This window comes from Eriocheir sinensis, chromosome 19, assembly GCF_024679095.1.
Source record: "Eriocheir sinensis breed Jianghai 21 chromosome 19, ASM2467909v1, whole genome shotgun sequence".
Classification (NCBI taxonomy): Eukaryota; Metazoa; Arthropoda; class Malacostraca; order Decapoda; family Varunidae; genus Eriocheir; species Eriocheir sinensis.
Window position 1 is genome coordinate 17,853,993 of NC_066527.1, and position 16,893 is coordinate 17,870,885.

General features: G+C 39.5%; 1 protein-coding gene across 1 annotated transcript in view; it reads right to left on the bottom strand.

Annotated features, from left to right (window-relative positions):
- LOC127000827 (uncharacterized) overlaps positions 1–10,373 on the bottom strand; it is a gene marked incomplete at its 5' end in the record, with an annotated part of 85,820 nt that extends 75,447 nt beyond the window's left edge. Inside the window, 2 exon segments of the mRNA XM_050864885.1 lie at positions 2,596–2,729; positions 10,268–10,373. Coding sequence (XP_050720842.1) covers positions 2,596–2,729; positions 10,268–10,373 — 240 coding nt within the window.
- Between the last annotated feature and the right edge of the window lie 6,520 nt (positions 10,374–16,893).

Genomic DNA, 16,893 nt, shown 5'->3' on the forward strand with positions numbered 1-16,893 from the left:
ACAGACCTCCAAAGCAACAAGCAGCGGACGACGAAGCGCTGTACGAGGAAATTCACACCATAACACAAAACAAACAGTCAGTCATAATCGGGGACTTTAACTGTTCCAACATTGACTGGACCACGATGATTGGAGATCGAGGGTAACAGATTGCTCGAAATGTTAGAGGACAATTTTCTTACTCAGATTGTTACCCAACCGACGAGGGAAAATAACTTATTAGACCTAGTACTCGTGAGTGATTCAGATCTCACACGTGAATGTCAAGTCGGCGAAAAACTGGATGGTTGCGACCATCACCTAATTCGCCTAAAAATCAGAACAGACCATGAACTCACCGAAAACATGTCCAAGATTCCAGACTACAAAAAAGCCAATTTTAACTTCGCTCGTGAGCTGCTAACCCAGACAACTTGGGAACCCGTGAACCTCACTCCGGTGGACGGCGTGGAATGGCTTTAAGAACAAACTCCTGGAGGTAGAGAGAACGACTGTTCCCATGAAGACAAGGAGAACAAATAATGCCACAAGCACACCATGGATGACTACCCAAGTTCGACGGGCGATTAATTTGAAGAAGAGAAAATACAACTTGCTAAAGGAAAACAGCACTGACGAGGCACGCGAGCAGTACCATCAAAGCCTCAGAGCTTGCAGAACACTCATTCGCCAGAGTAAACGTGACTATGAAAAGCAAATTGCACGCGAAGCCAAGTCCAACCGAAAAGTTCTTCACGTATATAAGAACCAAAAGAAGACAAAAGCAATATCGGTCCCTAAAAGATGAAAGTGACGTACTAACACAGGACAGTAGACAAATGGTCGAAATCCTAAACAGGAACTTCGCGTCTGTGTTCACGGTCGAGAATACCCAGTCCGTACCAGAGCCCTTCCCCACCGATGGGAATCACTCCCTAGAAATTGGTACAATCGACGAACGGGATGTGAAAAAGTACCTAGACAAACTCGAGACAAACAAGTCTACCGGACCCGACGACTTGTCACCCAGGCTGCTCAAGGAACTCAAGCAGCAAATCCTCAAGCCACTCACCGCCATCTACAATCTGTCACTACAACAAAACAAAGTCCCGAAAGACTGGAAACAAGCGAACGTAACACCGATCTACAAAAAGGGAGACAAAAGTGTGGCCCTAAACTACAGACCAATCAGCTTGACCTCAGTGGCGGGAAAAATCCTCGAGAAGATCATCAGAGACAAACTCGTTAGGTTCCTTGAAGACAACAACATCATTTCCGATGCTCAGCACGGTTTCAGGAACAAACGCTCATGCTTAACCAATTTATTGGACTTCTTCCAAGGTATCTATGAAAACTGGGATAATCATATCCCCAGTGATGTTATATATCTAGACTTTCAGAAAGCCTTTGACAAAGTGCCACATGAAAGACTCCTCAAGAAACTGAAGTCGGCGGGATTAGGCGACGATCTGACAGCGTGGATCAAAGACTGGCTCACTGAAAGAAAACAACGAGTTGTACTCAACGGACAGGCCTCCGAGTGGCTCCCGGTCACAAGTGGAGTGCCACAGGGGTCAGTGCTGGGACCCATACTTTTCATCATATATATTAACGACCTAGAACTAGGATTAAAATCCAATCTTTCAAAATTTGCCGACGACACAAAGGTGGGTGGGAAGGCCCTCACGACGGCAGACTGCGAAATTATCCAGAGAGACCTGGACCAGATCACTCGGTGGTCAGCAAAATGGCAGATGTCCTTCAACACTACCAAATGTAAAGTAATGCATATCGGATCCAGAAACAGCAACCACATATACCACATGGGTGGCGAACCACTACATGTTGTGCAAGAGGAAAGAGACCTCAGTCACCCTCAGCAGGGACTTGAAACAAACAAAACACTGCAAGTCCGCCTGTAAGAAAGCCAATACAATGCTTGGGTTCATATCGAGGAACTTCGAATACAAGACGCCGGGAGTTATGTTATCCTTGTATAATTCGCTGGTAAGGCCCCACCTGGAATACGCCGTGCAATTCTGGTCTCCTAATTACAGGAAAGACATTGAATTACTTGAGAGAGTACAGCGCCGCGCCACGAAGATGATACCATCACTGAGGACGAAACCCTATGAAGAACGACTCGAGCGACTCAACCTCTTCACGTTGGAAAAGAGACGACTGCGGGGAGACATGATACAAGTCTTTAAGTACCTGAACAAGCTCAGCAACGTTGATCACTCCAAACTCTTCACGCTACAAACTAACCTGAGAACAAGAAACAACGGAAAAACAATTCAAGCAAAGCGATGCAATACCGACATCGGCAGGAGTTATTTCTCGAATAGAGTTGTTCGCCACTGGAACAGCCTTCCTGCAGAAGTGGTTAGCGCAGAGACCATCAACTCCTTCAAGAAACGCATTGATCGCCACTTTGCTGCAACAGGAGTGAACTGAACGTTCCCAAGAGTAGGTACACAAGTGCTTTAATCCTTCCCTGCAAGCCACTCCTGTGGCAAACGGATTGATTAAATCACTGAACGCAGGCAGCCTAGTAATGAGCCAACAGGCTTTCTGCTGCCTGCTAGTCCATGTTTCCATGTTTCCTCCCCTTACCTTGTTGACCCTCACGCCGCAGTAGGAGTCATCGTCGGGGTCGGTGATGAGGGGAAGGCGGAGGGTGACATGGTCGGTCCCGTCCCCCACAACCATGCACTCCTCCTTCCTATAATCTCGGGAGTGGACGGCGCCTGTGGGGAGAGAGAGGGAGTGAGTGGGGGATGAAGAGGGGGGGGAGCAAATGGGGATTGGGGGTGGTTTCAATAGGGGAGTTGGGGAGTGTAGAAGTGAGGGAGTTCTGAAAAGAGGCATGGAGTGAGGGAGGGAAGAGGAAGAATAGTTGAGAGTGGGAGTGAGAGGGAGGGAGTGTGAATGGCGGGAGTGGGGGGAGGGGAGGAAACGGGGAATGGGGGTGGTTTCAATAGGGGAGGGAGTGGGGGAGTGTAGGAGTGAGGGAGTTCTGAAAAGAGCCATGGAGTGAGGGAGAGAGAGGAAGGGTTGAGAGTGGCTTCTGAAATAGAGGGAGAGGAGGAGGAGGAGTGTGGGAATGTGCATGGAGGTAGGAAAAGGGTTCTAGAAAGGGGGAAGGAGAGGAGGGAAAGGTGGGAGAGGACTGAGAAAGGACGAAAGGGTGTCAGAGTGGGAGGGAATATCTGGAAAAGAGGGAGAGAGTAAGGGAGTGTGAGAATGTATGTTTTGAAAATGGGAGAAAGATCAAAGAGGAGTTGGAGCGTTGGAGTGAGAGGGAGTTTTGAGAGAGAGAGAGAGAGAGAGAGAGAGAGAGAGAGAGAGAGAGAGAGAGAGAGAGAGAGAGAGAGAGTGTGTGTGTGTGTGTGTGTGTGTGTGTGTGTGTGTGTGTGTGTGTGTGTATGTGTGTGTGTGTGTGTGTGTGTGTGTGTGTGTGTGTGTGTGTGTGTGTGTGGCGGGGAGATATAAACGGAGGGAGAAATGGATAGGGAAGGATAAAAGAGAGAGAGAGAGAGAGAGAGAGAGAGAGAGAGAGAGAGAGAGAGAGAGAGAGAGAGAGAGAGAGAGAGAGAGAGAGAGAGAGAGAGATCAAACGAGTGTGTGTGTGTGTGTGTGTGTGTGTGTGTGTGTGTGTGTGTGTGTGTGTGTCGGGAGATATAAACGAGGGAGAAATGGATGGGAAGGATAGAGAGAGAGAGAGAGAGAGAGAGAGAGAGAGAGAGAGAGAGAGAGAGAGAGAGAGAGAGAGAGAGAGAGAGAGAGCACAGGTAAGGGTCGAGGTTACCTGTAAATTAGTTAACGGCGGGGCCTACCTGAATAAGTGTAGGGGGGAGAGAGGGAGGGAAGGGGGAGGGAAGGGGGGAGGGAGAGAAGGAGAGGAAAGGAAGGGGAAATGAGGTTATTCATCTTCCTTTCACCCCTTTCATTCCTTTTCCCTTTCTCTATTTATCCTTGTCCTCCTTCCCTCGAATTATCACCCTTTTCGCTTTATCCCTCTTCCTATTGCTTTCTCTCCACTTTTATTCTTTTCTCGTATTTCATTTTCATACTTTTAGTCATTCTACCTTTTCCTCTTTCCGTTCCTTTTCATTCTTTTCCTTTTTATTTCCTTTTCATATTTTCTTTTTTATCTTTCATACTTTTCATACTTTTAATCATTCTATCTTTTCCTTTTCTCTGTCTCTGTTCATTCTTTTCCTTTTTATTTCCTTTTCATATTTTTTTTCTTTCTCTCTCTTTTCCTTTCTCTGCTCTTTTCCTCTTTTCCTTTTTTATTTCCTTTTCTTAGTTTTCTTTTGTCTTTTTGCTTTTTATTTTCCTTTCCTTTTTCCTATTTTCCTTTTTATTCTTTTTTCTTTTTCTTTTTCATTCTTTTCTTTTATCTTTCTAGTACAGTTTTATCCCATTTTATCTATTTTTACTTTATTCATCTATCTCTATATCTGTCTGCCTTGCCTATCTATCTATCTATCTATCTGTCTGTCTGTCTCTCTGTCTACCTATCAATCTATTTATCTATTTATTATCTATTCTTCCTTTTATTTCTCCGTTTTCTCCTCTTTAACTTCTCTAATTTCCTCCTTCGCTTACCAATCCTTCCTCCTTTGAAATAGGAGGAGGAGGAGGAGGAGGAGGAGGCGATAAAAGGTGACCGAAGTGTTAGTTCAGAGGGGAAAAGTTGTAGTAAGAGGAGGAGGAGGAGGAGGAGGAGGAGGAGGAGGAGGAGGAAGAGGAGGAGGAGGAGGAGGAGGGAAAGAAATGTGAGAAGAAGGGGAGAGTGAAGTAGGAAAAAAAAGAGGAAAACTATTAGGCAAGAGGGGAAAGGCAGAGGGGAGGAGGCGTTAGGGTGAATAAGAGGAGGAGGAGGAGGAGGAGGAAAAGAGGGCGGAGGTCAATAAGGAAAGAAAGGAAAGGGAAAAATGGAAAGTAAAGAAAGGAAGAGAGAGAGAGAGAGAGAGAGAGAAAGCATTCACGCACCTAAAATGAATTATAACACAACAAAGGTATTTCATGTGTTCTCTCTCTCTCTCTCTCTCTCCCGGGACTCACAGGTGGTTTTAGGCAAGGACCCCCTCAATAACGCCAATTTGTCCGCCGCCAACCCACAGAAAACGGGAAGCAGATCAAAGGAGAAGGTTGTGGTGGTGGTGGTGGTGGAGGGAAATGGTGGTGATAGTATTTTTTTCCAAATTTTTCAATCATTCATTTACTTGCCTCTCTTTAATTTGCTCATCTTGATTTTCTTACGAAGAAAAGCATTGCTTCTTAAGTTTTCTTTATTCTTTTTTGTAAACACATCTGTCCATTCATTGTTTTCTATAGCTTAATAAGAGAGTCTGCATATTCAGTAAATTAATTTATAAATACTGTGCATTAATTGTTTTCACTAATTCCGTTGAATATTTGGTAAAGTTCTTTGTAAATATTTTTTGACCAATTTCAATGGATGTTTTCTTGACCTTCATCAAACATGCCTACAAATACATTCATTGGGGAGGCGGTGGTTGAGTGGTCAGCGTGCGGGAGAGGCGTCCTGGTGGATACGGGTTCAAGCCCCCGCCAGCCGCTACAAGTTGACAGTTTTCAGTCATCGCCGAGTGACCCCATGCTGTCCTGATGACCACCTTTCAACCCGAACTTTAGCGAAACTCTATACAGAGCTCCGGGGAGCAGCATTGAGCCCTTCTCATGAAATAGCCCGACGCAGGATAGCAGAACAAAAAAAAACACTCAAAACACACTCGAACACGACTGGCATATTGACACAAACATAACCAAATTCTCTATACTCAATCTCGGCGCCAGACTGAACAAAAACATAAACACAAACACTGGAGTAATTTAAACTCAACACCAGGGCTCACCTCTGCGCCTCTCTATCACTGGCACCGGTCACACCGCTTACATCAAAAAGAGATGTGGCCAGGCAAAGACGACTCTACCGATTCAGACAGATGCCCACTAAGATATAATTACACCTTGTAAAAACCCTTATACTTCCCAAACAAACAAACAAATCATGAAAACAATAAAAAACATGCAGCCAAAAACAATAAACTCCACCACACGCTCAACTAACAGACAACGCCTGGCGGCCAGCCCGCCTTTTTTATCTCCCAATTCCTTCTTCTCACTTTACCTTCCTCTACTTCCTCTCTTCTCTTCTCCTTCTCTTCTTAAAAATAAAAAAGAGCCAAGCAAGAATGGCGCCACTATACAACACTTGCCTGCGCCATGACGGGCTGGGGCCAACCACCGGTGCGATGAGCTGATCGTGGAAATAAAATAAAATAATACTAATATTAATAATGATAATTTGTGTATATTCAGCAGCGCGGATCACCGCCCGATTAATGCTGCAGCGTCCCGGCGTCCCACACAGCGCGGCGCAACACAGCAAACGACACTCATAAAGAGATAAATAAATACATTACCGCGAGTACAAAAACTGTGGCGTCACCATTGTGCGCCCACTCTCGAAAAGATCAGCACGTAATGACGGTAATAACTCAAATAATTCACTAGTAACGACTCTCTCTCTCTCTCTCTCTCTCTCTCTCTCTCTCTCTCTCTCTCTCTCTCTCTCTCTCTCTCTCTCTCTCTCTCTCTCTCTCTCTCTCTCTCTCTCAATTATCCAAGAAGAGGTGGAAGAGGAGGAGTAGGAGGAAGAAGATGAGGAGGAGGAAGAATTCTGAATGACTACGTAGTTGATACCAATATAAGTCTTTCAAGAACCTCTCTCTCTCTCTCTCTCTCTCTCTCTCTCTCTCTCTCTCTCTCAATTATCCAAGAAGAGGTGGAAGAGAAGGAGTAGGGGGAAGAAGATGAGGAGGAGGAAGAATTCTGAATGACTACGTAGTTGATACCAATATAAGTCTTTCAAGAAACTCTCTCTCTCTCTCTCTCATCTAACCTTCTTTTCTAATTTTCTTCTTGACTATATATTTAACGCAATTTTACATATTTTTTTCTGCTCAAACACATTACTTTCCCTATCTTTAATACACACAGCCGTCATTTTTTATTACATTGAACCTAACATCTTTTTTATTTTTTTATTCAATATTTAACGTCTATTTTTTCACTTTATTTATACCTAACACACTTTTTTTCAGTGTTTATTTTTTTTCAATCCTTAAGGTTATAATTTTTTTTTACCTTACTTTTTTTTTTCAAGGCTTAACGTCCTTTTTTTCATTATTTATAACTAACACATTTTGTCTCTTGTTTCTCATTACCTTCCGTCCTTACTATTTGCTTATTTACACCTTATACCTTTTTTTTATCAATACTTAACGTCTCTTTTTTTATACCCTCACTTTTTTTAATACGCGACGTCCTTCCTTCATTCATTATACTCAACAGCCTTCTTTCCATTGTTTCCGCTTTTTTTCCCTCACCCTCGACGCCCTGTACTCCACACCCTTGAACCGTCTCCCCGCACCGCCACGCCCTCACGCCTCTGCTCCATGGCCTTGTAGTGTATCATTTTATCATTTTCTTTTATAATTAAGTTTTTTACCCTTTTATTCATCTTTTCTTATTTATTAACTACCGTCCTTTTGTATATGCGTTCAATATTTAACACCTTTTTCTTCCTCTACGTTATGTCCTTGTACTATAACGTTTTTAATTATATTCATTCATTCTTTTATAATCAACGTTTTTTTATCCTTTTATTAATCTTTTTTTTTATTAACTGACGTCCTTTTGTATATGCGTTCAATATTTAAGAACTTTTTCTTCCTCTACGTTATGTCCTTGTACTATAACGTTTTTAATTATATTCATTCATTCTTTTATAATCAACGTTTTTTATCCTTTTATTAATCTTTTTTTTATTAACTGACGTCCTTTTGTATATGCGTTCAATATTTAACACCTTTTTCTTCCTCTACGTTATGTCCTTGTACTATAAAGTTTTTAATTTTCTTTTATAATTAACTTTCTTTACACTTTTATTCATCTTTTTTTTTTATTAATAAGCGTCCTTTTGTATATGCGTTCAATATTTAACACCTTTTTCTTCCTCTGCGTTATGTCCTTGTACTATAACGTTTTTCATTTTCTTTTATCATTAACTTTTTTTATCCTTTAATTCATCTTTTTTTTTTATTAACTAGCGTCCTTTTGTACTTGCGTTAAATGCTTAACACCTTTTTCTTCCTCTGCGTTATGTTCATGTACTATAACGTTTTTCATTTTCTTTTATAATCAACGTTTTTTACCCTTTTATTTATGCTTTTAATACCTGGCGCCTTTTTTTATGTGCGTTCAATATTTAAGACCTTTTCTTCCTCTACGCTATGTCTTGGTACTATAACTTTTTTTTTTATTTTCAATTGTAATCAACTTTATTTTTACCCTTTTTATTCTTTTTTTTTAATATTTAACGCCCTTTTTTATATGCGTTCAATATTTAACATCTTTTCTTTCTCTACTCCACGTCATTGTACTATATTTCTTTTTAATTTTCGTTTGTAATTAACTTTTTTTTTTTTACCCTTTTATTCGTCTTTTTAATACCTAGCGCCCTTTTCTATAACGTTCAATATTTAACACCTTTTTCTTCCCCTTCATGCCCTTGTAATATAACGTTTTTTTTCATTTTCTTTTGTAATTAACGTATTTTTTACCTTTTTATTCATTTTTAAATATCTCTCGACCTTTTATTTATAAGCGTTCAATATTTAACACCTTTTTCTTCCTCTACGCCAGCGGTTCCCAAACTTTTCAGGCCACGCACCACCTCCCAGGCTGTGACCGAGTCCACGCACCCCCGCTAAGACTCCAGCAGATCTACGGTCCCGTCGACTTCCTGAAATTTTGTTCATTTTTTACGAGTTTTGTGCTGGGAAAGTATGAGGCTCTGAGCGATGGCTATCAAAACTGAACGAAAATGTACCTGGGGGGTGGATGAATGTGCTCAGAGTCTGGGTAAGTTTCAAACAAAGAACAGACAACTCCACTGAAGCGTGCAGCATACGTTACTTATAAAACAATGGCAGTTAATGATGTGTATGGAATTTTAATGTCATAAAATATGCCATTATATATTTTTTTTCCCTTACGCACCCCGAGTGAGCAGCTCTCCCGAAATTGACCTCTCTTTCGGCCACCTCTTTTGATTTTTTTTTTTTTTTGAAGGAGCAGCGAGTAGCGGGCTTTTTTTATTGTTTCCTTTTTTGTGTGCCCTTGAGCTGTCTCCTTTGTTATATAAAAAAAAAAATGAGCGCACCACACTTTTGGAACCGCTGCTCTACGCTATGCCATTGTACTATGCCTTTTTTTTATTTCCGTTTGTAATTAACTTTTCTTGCCCTTTTATTCATCTTTTTAATACCTAACACCCTTATTTTCTTCTGTTCTTAATACTACATACCTTTATCATCCATTATATTAAACATTTCACGCCATTTATTACGTTATTTTTTCCCTACGATAATTTTTGTTATTGTTTTCACCCTCAAAGTCATTTTTTCATCAATACATAATGCCCTTTTTCATCTTGTTTCATATTCAGTGTCCTTTATATAACTTTCTTGAACACAGACCAACACCCTTTTATTCATCTTCTTATCATTTCCTCTAATACCAAACGCCCTCTTTTCATCCTCTTTCAATATCTAATACTCTTAATTGCATCATTCTTCATTACTAAAACCCGAGCCCAGTTCTTGTAGTATTCCTTTATTTTTCATCTTGCACCTAACACCTTTTCTCGCCTTCTTTGAATACTTAATCATTTAGTGTCCTTTATTTCTTTCCTTCAAAGCTTAGCACCCTTATTGTTACTTTTCTTCAGTACTTAACACTCATAACACCATTATTTCTACTTATTCGCTTATATTTCCATTATTACCATTATTTATATTTTTTTCTATTTGTTTTTGTATTTCTGTTTCTATTATTACCATTATTTATATTTCTTCAATTTGTATTTTTATTTCTGTTTCTTCTATTTCTATTTCTATTATTACTATTATTTCTATTTCTTCTATTTCTACTTAATTTCTTCTATTTCTATTTACATTTCTTCTATTTCTTATATTTTATTTATATTTTTTCAATTTCTATTTCTTTTCCTATTTCTACTATTTCTATTTCTTCTATCTTATTTTTTTTCTATTTCTATTCCTATTTCTTCTGTTTCTATTTCTATTTCTATTTCTTCTATTTTATTTCTATTTCTATTTCTTCTTCTCACAGTTCACAACACCATTATTTCTATTTCTTTCCATGCTTAACAATCGTCCCTCACCTCTGTACTCCATGTTCTTCAGGTAAACATTGATGACCATGTAGCCCGCCTTGCACGACGCCTCAATGTTGGGCGTGAAGTCCTTATCCACGGCCTGGGGCGACACCTGGAGGGGAGAAAGGGGCCAGGTAAGTATGAAGGTGAGGAAGGAAAGTTTCGTTTAGTCGGCGCAACATCTGTGGTCATATGCCGGAGAGAGACCTGAGGGGGAAGGAAGGTGAGGAAGCTGAGGGTACAGGTAATTAGGTTAGGTTAGGTTAGGGGGGAAGGGAGGAGCCAGGTAAGTATTAAGGTGAGGAGACTGAGTGTACAGGTAATTAGGGAAGCAACAGGTGACATTACAGGTGAGAAGGGAAGGGAAGGATACAAGCGATAAACGAACACAGGTGACATTACAGGTGAAAAAAGTGCAAACAGGTGCTAGATTTGATTGAACAGGTGAGAAGGGAGGAGAAAAGTGAGCTTACAGGCAAAAAGTGATTATACAGGTAATAAAGTGAATATATAGGTGAAAAGATATTTACAGGTGCTAAAATTGATTGGACAGGTAAAAAGGGAGAAGACAGATGACTTAAGGGGCGAGAAGTGTGATGATACAGGTAAATGGATAAGACAGGTGATAAGGAAGAATACAGGTATACCGATAAGAAACAAGGGTGATAAAAAAGAAGAATGGGAGATGACAAGTGAACGAGATAAGGCGAGGGAGTGAGAAATAAAGAGGAAGAAAAGAAGAAGAAGAAGAAGAAGAAGAAGAAGAAGAAGAAGAAGAAGAAAGAAGACGATGAGCAAGAAAAAGAAAAGGAGAAAAAGAAGGAAAAGAAAAAGGAACAGAAAATAGAACAATAAAGTGAAGAAAACAAAAATGCGTGAAGAAAAAAAAGATGAAGACGATTGATAGGGGGAGAAAAGAGAAGGGGAGGAAAGGAAGGGATGAATGGGGCGAGGGAGGAAGATCATGAAGAGGGAGAGGGGAAGGAAAGCAGAGGATAGCAGAAACGGGAGAAATTCACACAGCAGGCACTGGGAACGAAATACACAACAATAGATTACAGGATATTCTTATGTTTTGAGAGGATCATGCTGTCTATAGAGAGGATCGACAGGCTGGGTGTGTCTGTTGTTTTACTCTCTCTCTCTCTCTCTCTCTCTCTCTCTCTCTCTCTCTCTCTCTCTCTCTCTCTCTCTCTCTCTCTCTCTCTCTCTCTCTCTCTCTCTCTCTCTCTCTCTCTCTCTCATCGTCAGTGTCCCGTTACAGATAAAAAATAATTAGAAAAGAGAAAGGAAAATAAGGAATAGAATACGAAAGAAAGGTAGAAAGGGACAGTAAAAGATAGAAAAATAGTAATAAGGAAAATAAAGAAAAAAGAAAATAACGAAAATAAAGAAAAGACAATATAAATTAGATAATAGTAATAAGGAAAGGATATAGCGAGAGCGAGAGAGAGAGAGAGAGAGAGAGAGAGAGAGAGAGAGAGAGAGAGAGAGAGAGAGAGAGAGAGAGAGAGAGTTGATTTGAGCGAGGACAAAGAGAACAAAGGAAGAGTACTACAGAAAATTTTGAAGTAGAGAAGATGGAAGAGGAGGAGAAGGAGGAGGACGAGACACAGCAAAAGGAGGTGGAGGAGGAGGAGATCACAAACGAGGAGGAGGAGGAGAAGGAGAAGGAGGAGGAGGTGGAATATATGAAGAGTAAAAAAAAAAAGAGAAAGTAGAGGAGGAGGAAGAGGAGGAGGAGGAGGAGGAGCTAACGATACAAGAAGAGGAGATGAAAGAGGATACGAGGATGGAAGAGGAAGATAAACAGAAGGAGGAGGAGGAGGAGGAGGAAGAGGAGAAACAAGATGAACTGGAGGTAAAAATAAAAAGAGGAAAAAAAAAGAAATAGAGGAAATTGAAAAAAATATTAAGATCGATATTGTTTAATCAACTTTTTTTCTTCTTTTTCTTCAGTGTTTTCTCAATCTTTCACTTCCTCCTTTATTTCTGTTCTCTGTATCTCCTTTATCTTTATTCCTGTCTACCTTACTTCTTCTACTTTCTCCCATTTCCTTCTCTTCATTCACTCTCCTCTCCTCACCCTTCCTTTCCTTCCTTCTACTTTCTTCTTCTCTTCAGCAATTTTCGTTTCTCTTACTCTCACTCTCTCATTTTTTTCCTCTCTTCCCTTCCTTTCCATCTATTACTTCCATCCTCTTCCACTATCTCACGCTCCAACATCTACTTCTCTTCTTTAACACCAAGCTTTTCTACATTTATTCCTTCTCTTCCCTTCCCTTCCATTCTTCCATCCCCTTCCTTTATCTCACTCTCCCTCCCCTTGTCTGACTTTTTCTTCCTCTCCTCGTTGGTAATACTGCAAACGTTTCTCTCCCATGATAAAGATAACCAGGAATAATAGATTTAGATATTAAGGAAGAATAAAACGTAGAGTTATTGGGAGCGAGAGAGAGAGAGAGAGAGAGAGAGAGAGAGAGAGAGAACCCAATATGTACTCAGGTGATAAAAGGTGAGGGAAAATTAATGTTACAGGTATTTTTGTATATAGAGATAATGAGCTGCTTAAGTTTATAGATGTTTAAAGGGGGAATTATAATAGAGGAATGATGGTCTTCTCTCTCTCTCTCTCTCTCTCTCTCTCTCTCTCTCTCTCTCTCTCTCAGAAAGATTAAGTTCCAATAACATAAAATTCGTTTGAGTAAGACAAAGAAAGACATAAATCAGCTTGAGGAGGAGGAGGAGGAGGAGGAGGAGGAGGAGGAGGAAGGGGAAGACCGATCGTACCTTAAGGAAGAATAAAACCTCTCAGTATATTAGTGTGTGTGTGTGTGTGTGTGTGTGTGTGTGTGTGTGTGTGTGTGTGTGTGTGTTACAGGTAAAACAAACACACAATTGCGCCTTTGTGTTTTTAAGAAGTGTAAATCGATAATGAAGAAGAAGAAGAAGAAGAAGAAGAAGAAGAAGAAGAAGAAGAAGAAGAAGAAGAAGCATTAGTAGTAGTAGTAGTGGTAGAAGACGATGAGTAGGAAGAAGAAAAGAAGAAAAAAGGAAAAGGAAAAGAAGAAAATGGACCAAGAAAGTGAAAAAAAAATTGCATGAAGAAAAGAAAATGAAGACGACGATAGAGTAAAAAAAAAAAAAAAATACACCACAAAAACAATAATAATGATGACGATAATGATACCAATTAACAATAATGACTACAACTTTCCCACGATATTTCTCTCTCTCTCTCTCTCTCTCTCTCTCTCTCTCTCTCTCTCTCTCTCTCTCTCTCTCTCTCTCTCTCTCTCTCTCTCTCTCTCTCTCTCTCTCTCTCTCTCTCTCTCTCTCTCTCTCTCTCTTTCTCTCCTAACTTCAAATTCTTTCTTTTTTCTCTAAACTCTCTCCCTCTCTCTCTCTCTCTCTCTCTCTCTCTCTCTCTCTCTCTCTCTCTCTCTCTCTCTCTCTCTCTCTCTCTCTCTCTCTCTCTCTCTCTCTCTCTCTCTCTCTCTCTCTCTCTCTCTCTCTAAGCCACCTGTCAGCATAGAGAAAGAGTGAAGTATCTGTCTCATTATTTAAAAGATTCACCCTTGCCTACCTATATCTCTCTCTCTCTCTCTCTCTCTCTCTCTCTCTCTCTCTCTCTCTCTCTCTCTCTCTCTCTCTCTCTCTCTCTCTCTCTCTCTCTCTCTCTAAATGCACCTTTTTCCTCTTCCCTCTCTCTCTCTCACTATCTCTCTCTCTCTCTCTCTCTCTCTCTCTCTCTCTCTCTCTCTCGAATTATGGCCAGCTGTCACAAGGAATAATGGCTCATCGTATTCATAATTACCTTCGCTAAATACTTGCGGAGCAGTGATTTGTGACAGGTGTGTGTGTGTGTGTGTGTGTGTGTGTGTGTGTGTGTGTGTGTGTGTCTATTATATTTGACTGTAGCACTGGTAATGAGAGAGAGAGAGAGAGAGAGAGAAACCACTAATGATATGCAGTCTCTTCTACAATTAGTTTATATGAGAAGTAAGGAGAAAACACACACACACACACACACACACACACACACACACACACACACACACACACACACACACACAGAAGCAGATGGTCGGGAGAAACTCGGAAGAAAATGGGAAGCGGTCGTGGCGAAAGGGGCGACTTAATTGTTGTAGAAAACGGCCCATAAATCACGCACGAGAGAGAGAGAGAGAGAGAGAGAGAGAGAGAGAGAGAGAGAGAGAGAGAGAGAGAAGTGGTTTAGTAGGTGAAAGAAAACACTAAAGAAGAAGAAAAAAAAGAAAAGAAAAAGAAATAAATTAAAGAAAAGATGCGTGATTTTAAACGTCATATCAGTCTTTACTTACAATAATATGACTGATTTATTTTTTGGACCCGTTTTTCAAGGCGTAGTTAGTTGGTTTTGTTGCTTTTTTTATGAATTTTATGACTAAGTTTATATGTCGACTTAACTCTGATAATACAGCACTTTTATTTAACTCCCAAGATGCAATGAAGCCAAACTAACCACATAGCTAAGTAAATACTTAATACAACGTCTGAACAATATAGTGAAAATGAACCAAATAACAACACGAATTAAAAAAAAAAAAAAGAGAAATATAATAGAAAAATAGAAGTAAAAACGAATGAGTTTGTAATATTTAACTCTGAAAATCCACCTCGTTTCGTTATTTGCCCCCCCCAAGAAAAATTACAAAGCCGAAATAACAACGTAACTAAATACATACTTAATACAATATCTGAAAAATCTAATGAAAGTGTGTAATGAAACCAAAAAGCAACAAGAATGAAAAAAAAAATAAGATAAATATAATAGAAAAATAAAAGTATAATAGAATAGGATAGAAACATAGAGAAGTAACAGGATAAAAGAATAGAACAGAGAAATAACAGGATAAAATAATAGAATAGAGAAATAAAAGGATAAAAGAATGAAATAGAAAAATGTTAGAGAAAAGGAAAGACAAGTAAAGGCAAGGAAAAGTGGGGCAGGTAAGGCCTCGGAGGATTAACGCGCAGGTAACTTATTGATGAAAGCGAAAGTAAGAGGGGAAAGGAAGATAGATAAAAGTGGATGGAATAGTAAAAAAAAAATAGAAAATAAAAATAAAACAGAAAATAGATAAAAAAAAAGTGGATGAAAATAGTGAAAAAAACACTATTGGTATAAAATAAAAGAAGTTAGGAAAAATAAAGATAGATAAAATTAAGGAATAAATGGTAAAGGAAAAAGAGAAACAGAAATTCGAGCCAGAGAGAGAGAGAGAGAGACACTGATACCTGGGATGAACGATCTCTCTCTCTCTCAAAGTTTGAATCTTAACAAAGCCTCTCAGCCTATAAATAAGAGAGAGAGAGAGAGAGAGACCACACGCCCGACTGAAAAATTGTGAGGAGTAAAAGATTTGACGATGAAAGGAAGAATGGAAGAGTTTACGAAAGATTGAGAAGGAAGGAAGGAAGGAAGGAAGGAAGGAAGGAAGGAAGGAAAGAGTGGAGGAAAGAGTTATGGGAGGAAAGAATCACGAGGTAAGAGGTGAGAGGAGAGAGATGAGAGCATGGAGAGAGAATAAAGAGGAGAGAAAAAAAAGAGGAAATATACGATGAAGAGAGAGAGAGAGAGAGAGAAAAGAATCGAGGAAAGAGAATGGAGAAAAAAAAAAAAAAGAAAGAGAAAAGAGAGGAAAGAGAGAGAGAAAGAAAAATGTGAGGAAAAATTGAGGAAGGAAAATGACCTTGAAAGGTGTAACGGAGAGAGAAAGAGAAAAAATGAGAGAGAGAGAGAGAGAGAGAGAGATCTCTCTCTCTCTCTTCCTTCCTTCCTTCCTTTCTTTCCTCGCTTCCTCCCTATCTTTCTCTTTCCTTCCTCTCTTCTTCCTTTCCTCCCTTTCTCTTCCTTTCCTACACTCCTATCTCTCTTTCCTTCCTTCTTCCCTATCTCCCTTTCCTTCCTATCATCTCTCCTCCTTCCTCCTCCCTCCTCCCTCTTCCCGTCAGCTGTCAAGACTGGAATGAGTCCTATCTTCTCTCCCTTCCTCTGTTGTTCCTGTCCCATTCCTGCCATTCCGAGATTCCTGGTACCTGTTGCTGCTGTATTCCCATTCTCGTTCGTTTTTAGTTTTATTTCTTTATTACCTTTTTCATTTATTTATCGTTTTTTTATTATTCTTATCGACTTTAGTTAGGTTTTTTTTTCTTATTTGTCTTCTTTTCTTTTTCTTCATTTTCATTTTCTTCTTTTTTTCTTCCTTGAGTTTTTTTCCGCTTCTTCTATTTTTTTCCTGTCTGCTCTTAATTCTTGTCTTCCTTTTCTTCTTTGTCTTCCTCCATTTTCTTTGTTCTTCGTCTATTTGTTTTTCGTTTCCTGCTATTTTATCCAACTTTTTCTTTTTTGTTTTGTTATTTGCTTAATATTTTAATCTTACGTAGTACTAATATTTTTTTTCCTTCTCTTTATTTCACTTAGTAATCATCTTTATTGGTTTTATTATTTTTTGTCAAAGTTATTCTCTTATCTTTTCTTCGTTTTTATTCCTAATTCCTGTTCTTTTGATCCATATTCCATTAAAAAAATATTAATGTTAGTAATTACGTTCATTTCCTCTCGTTATTTCTTTTACTTACTTATCCTT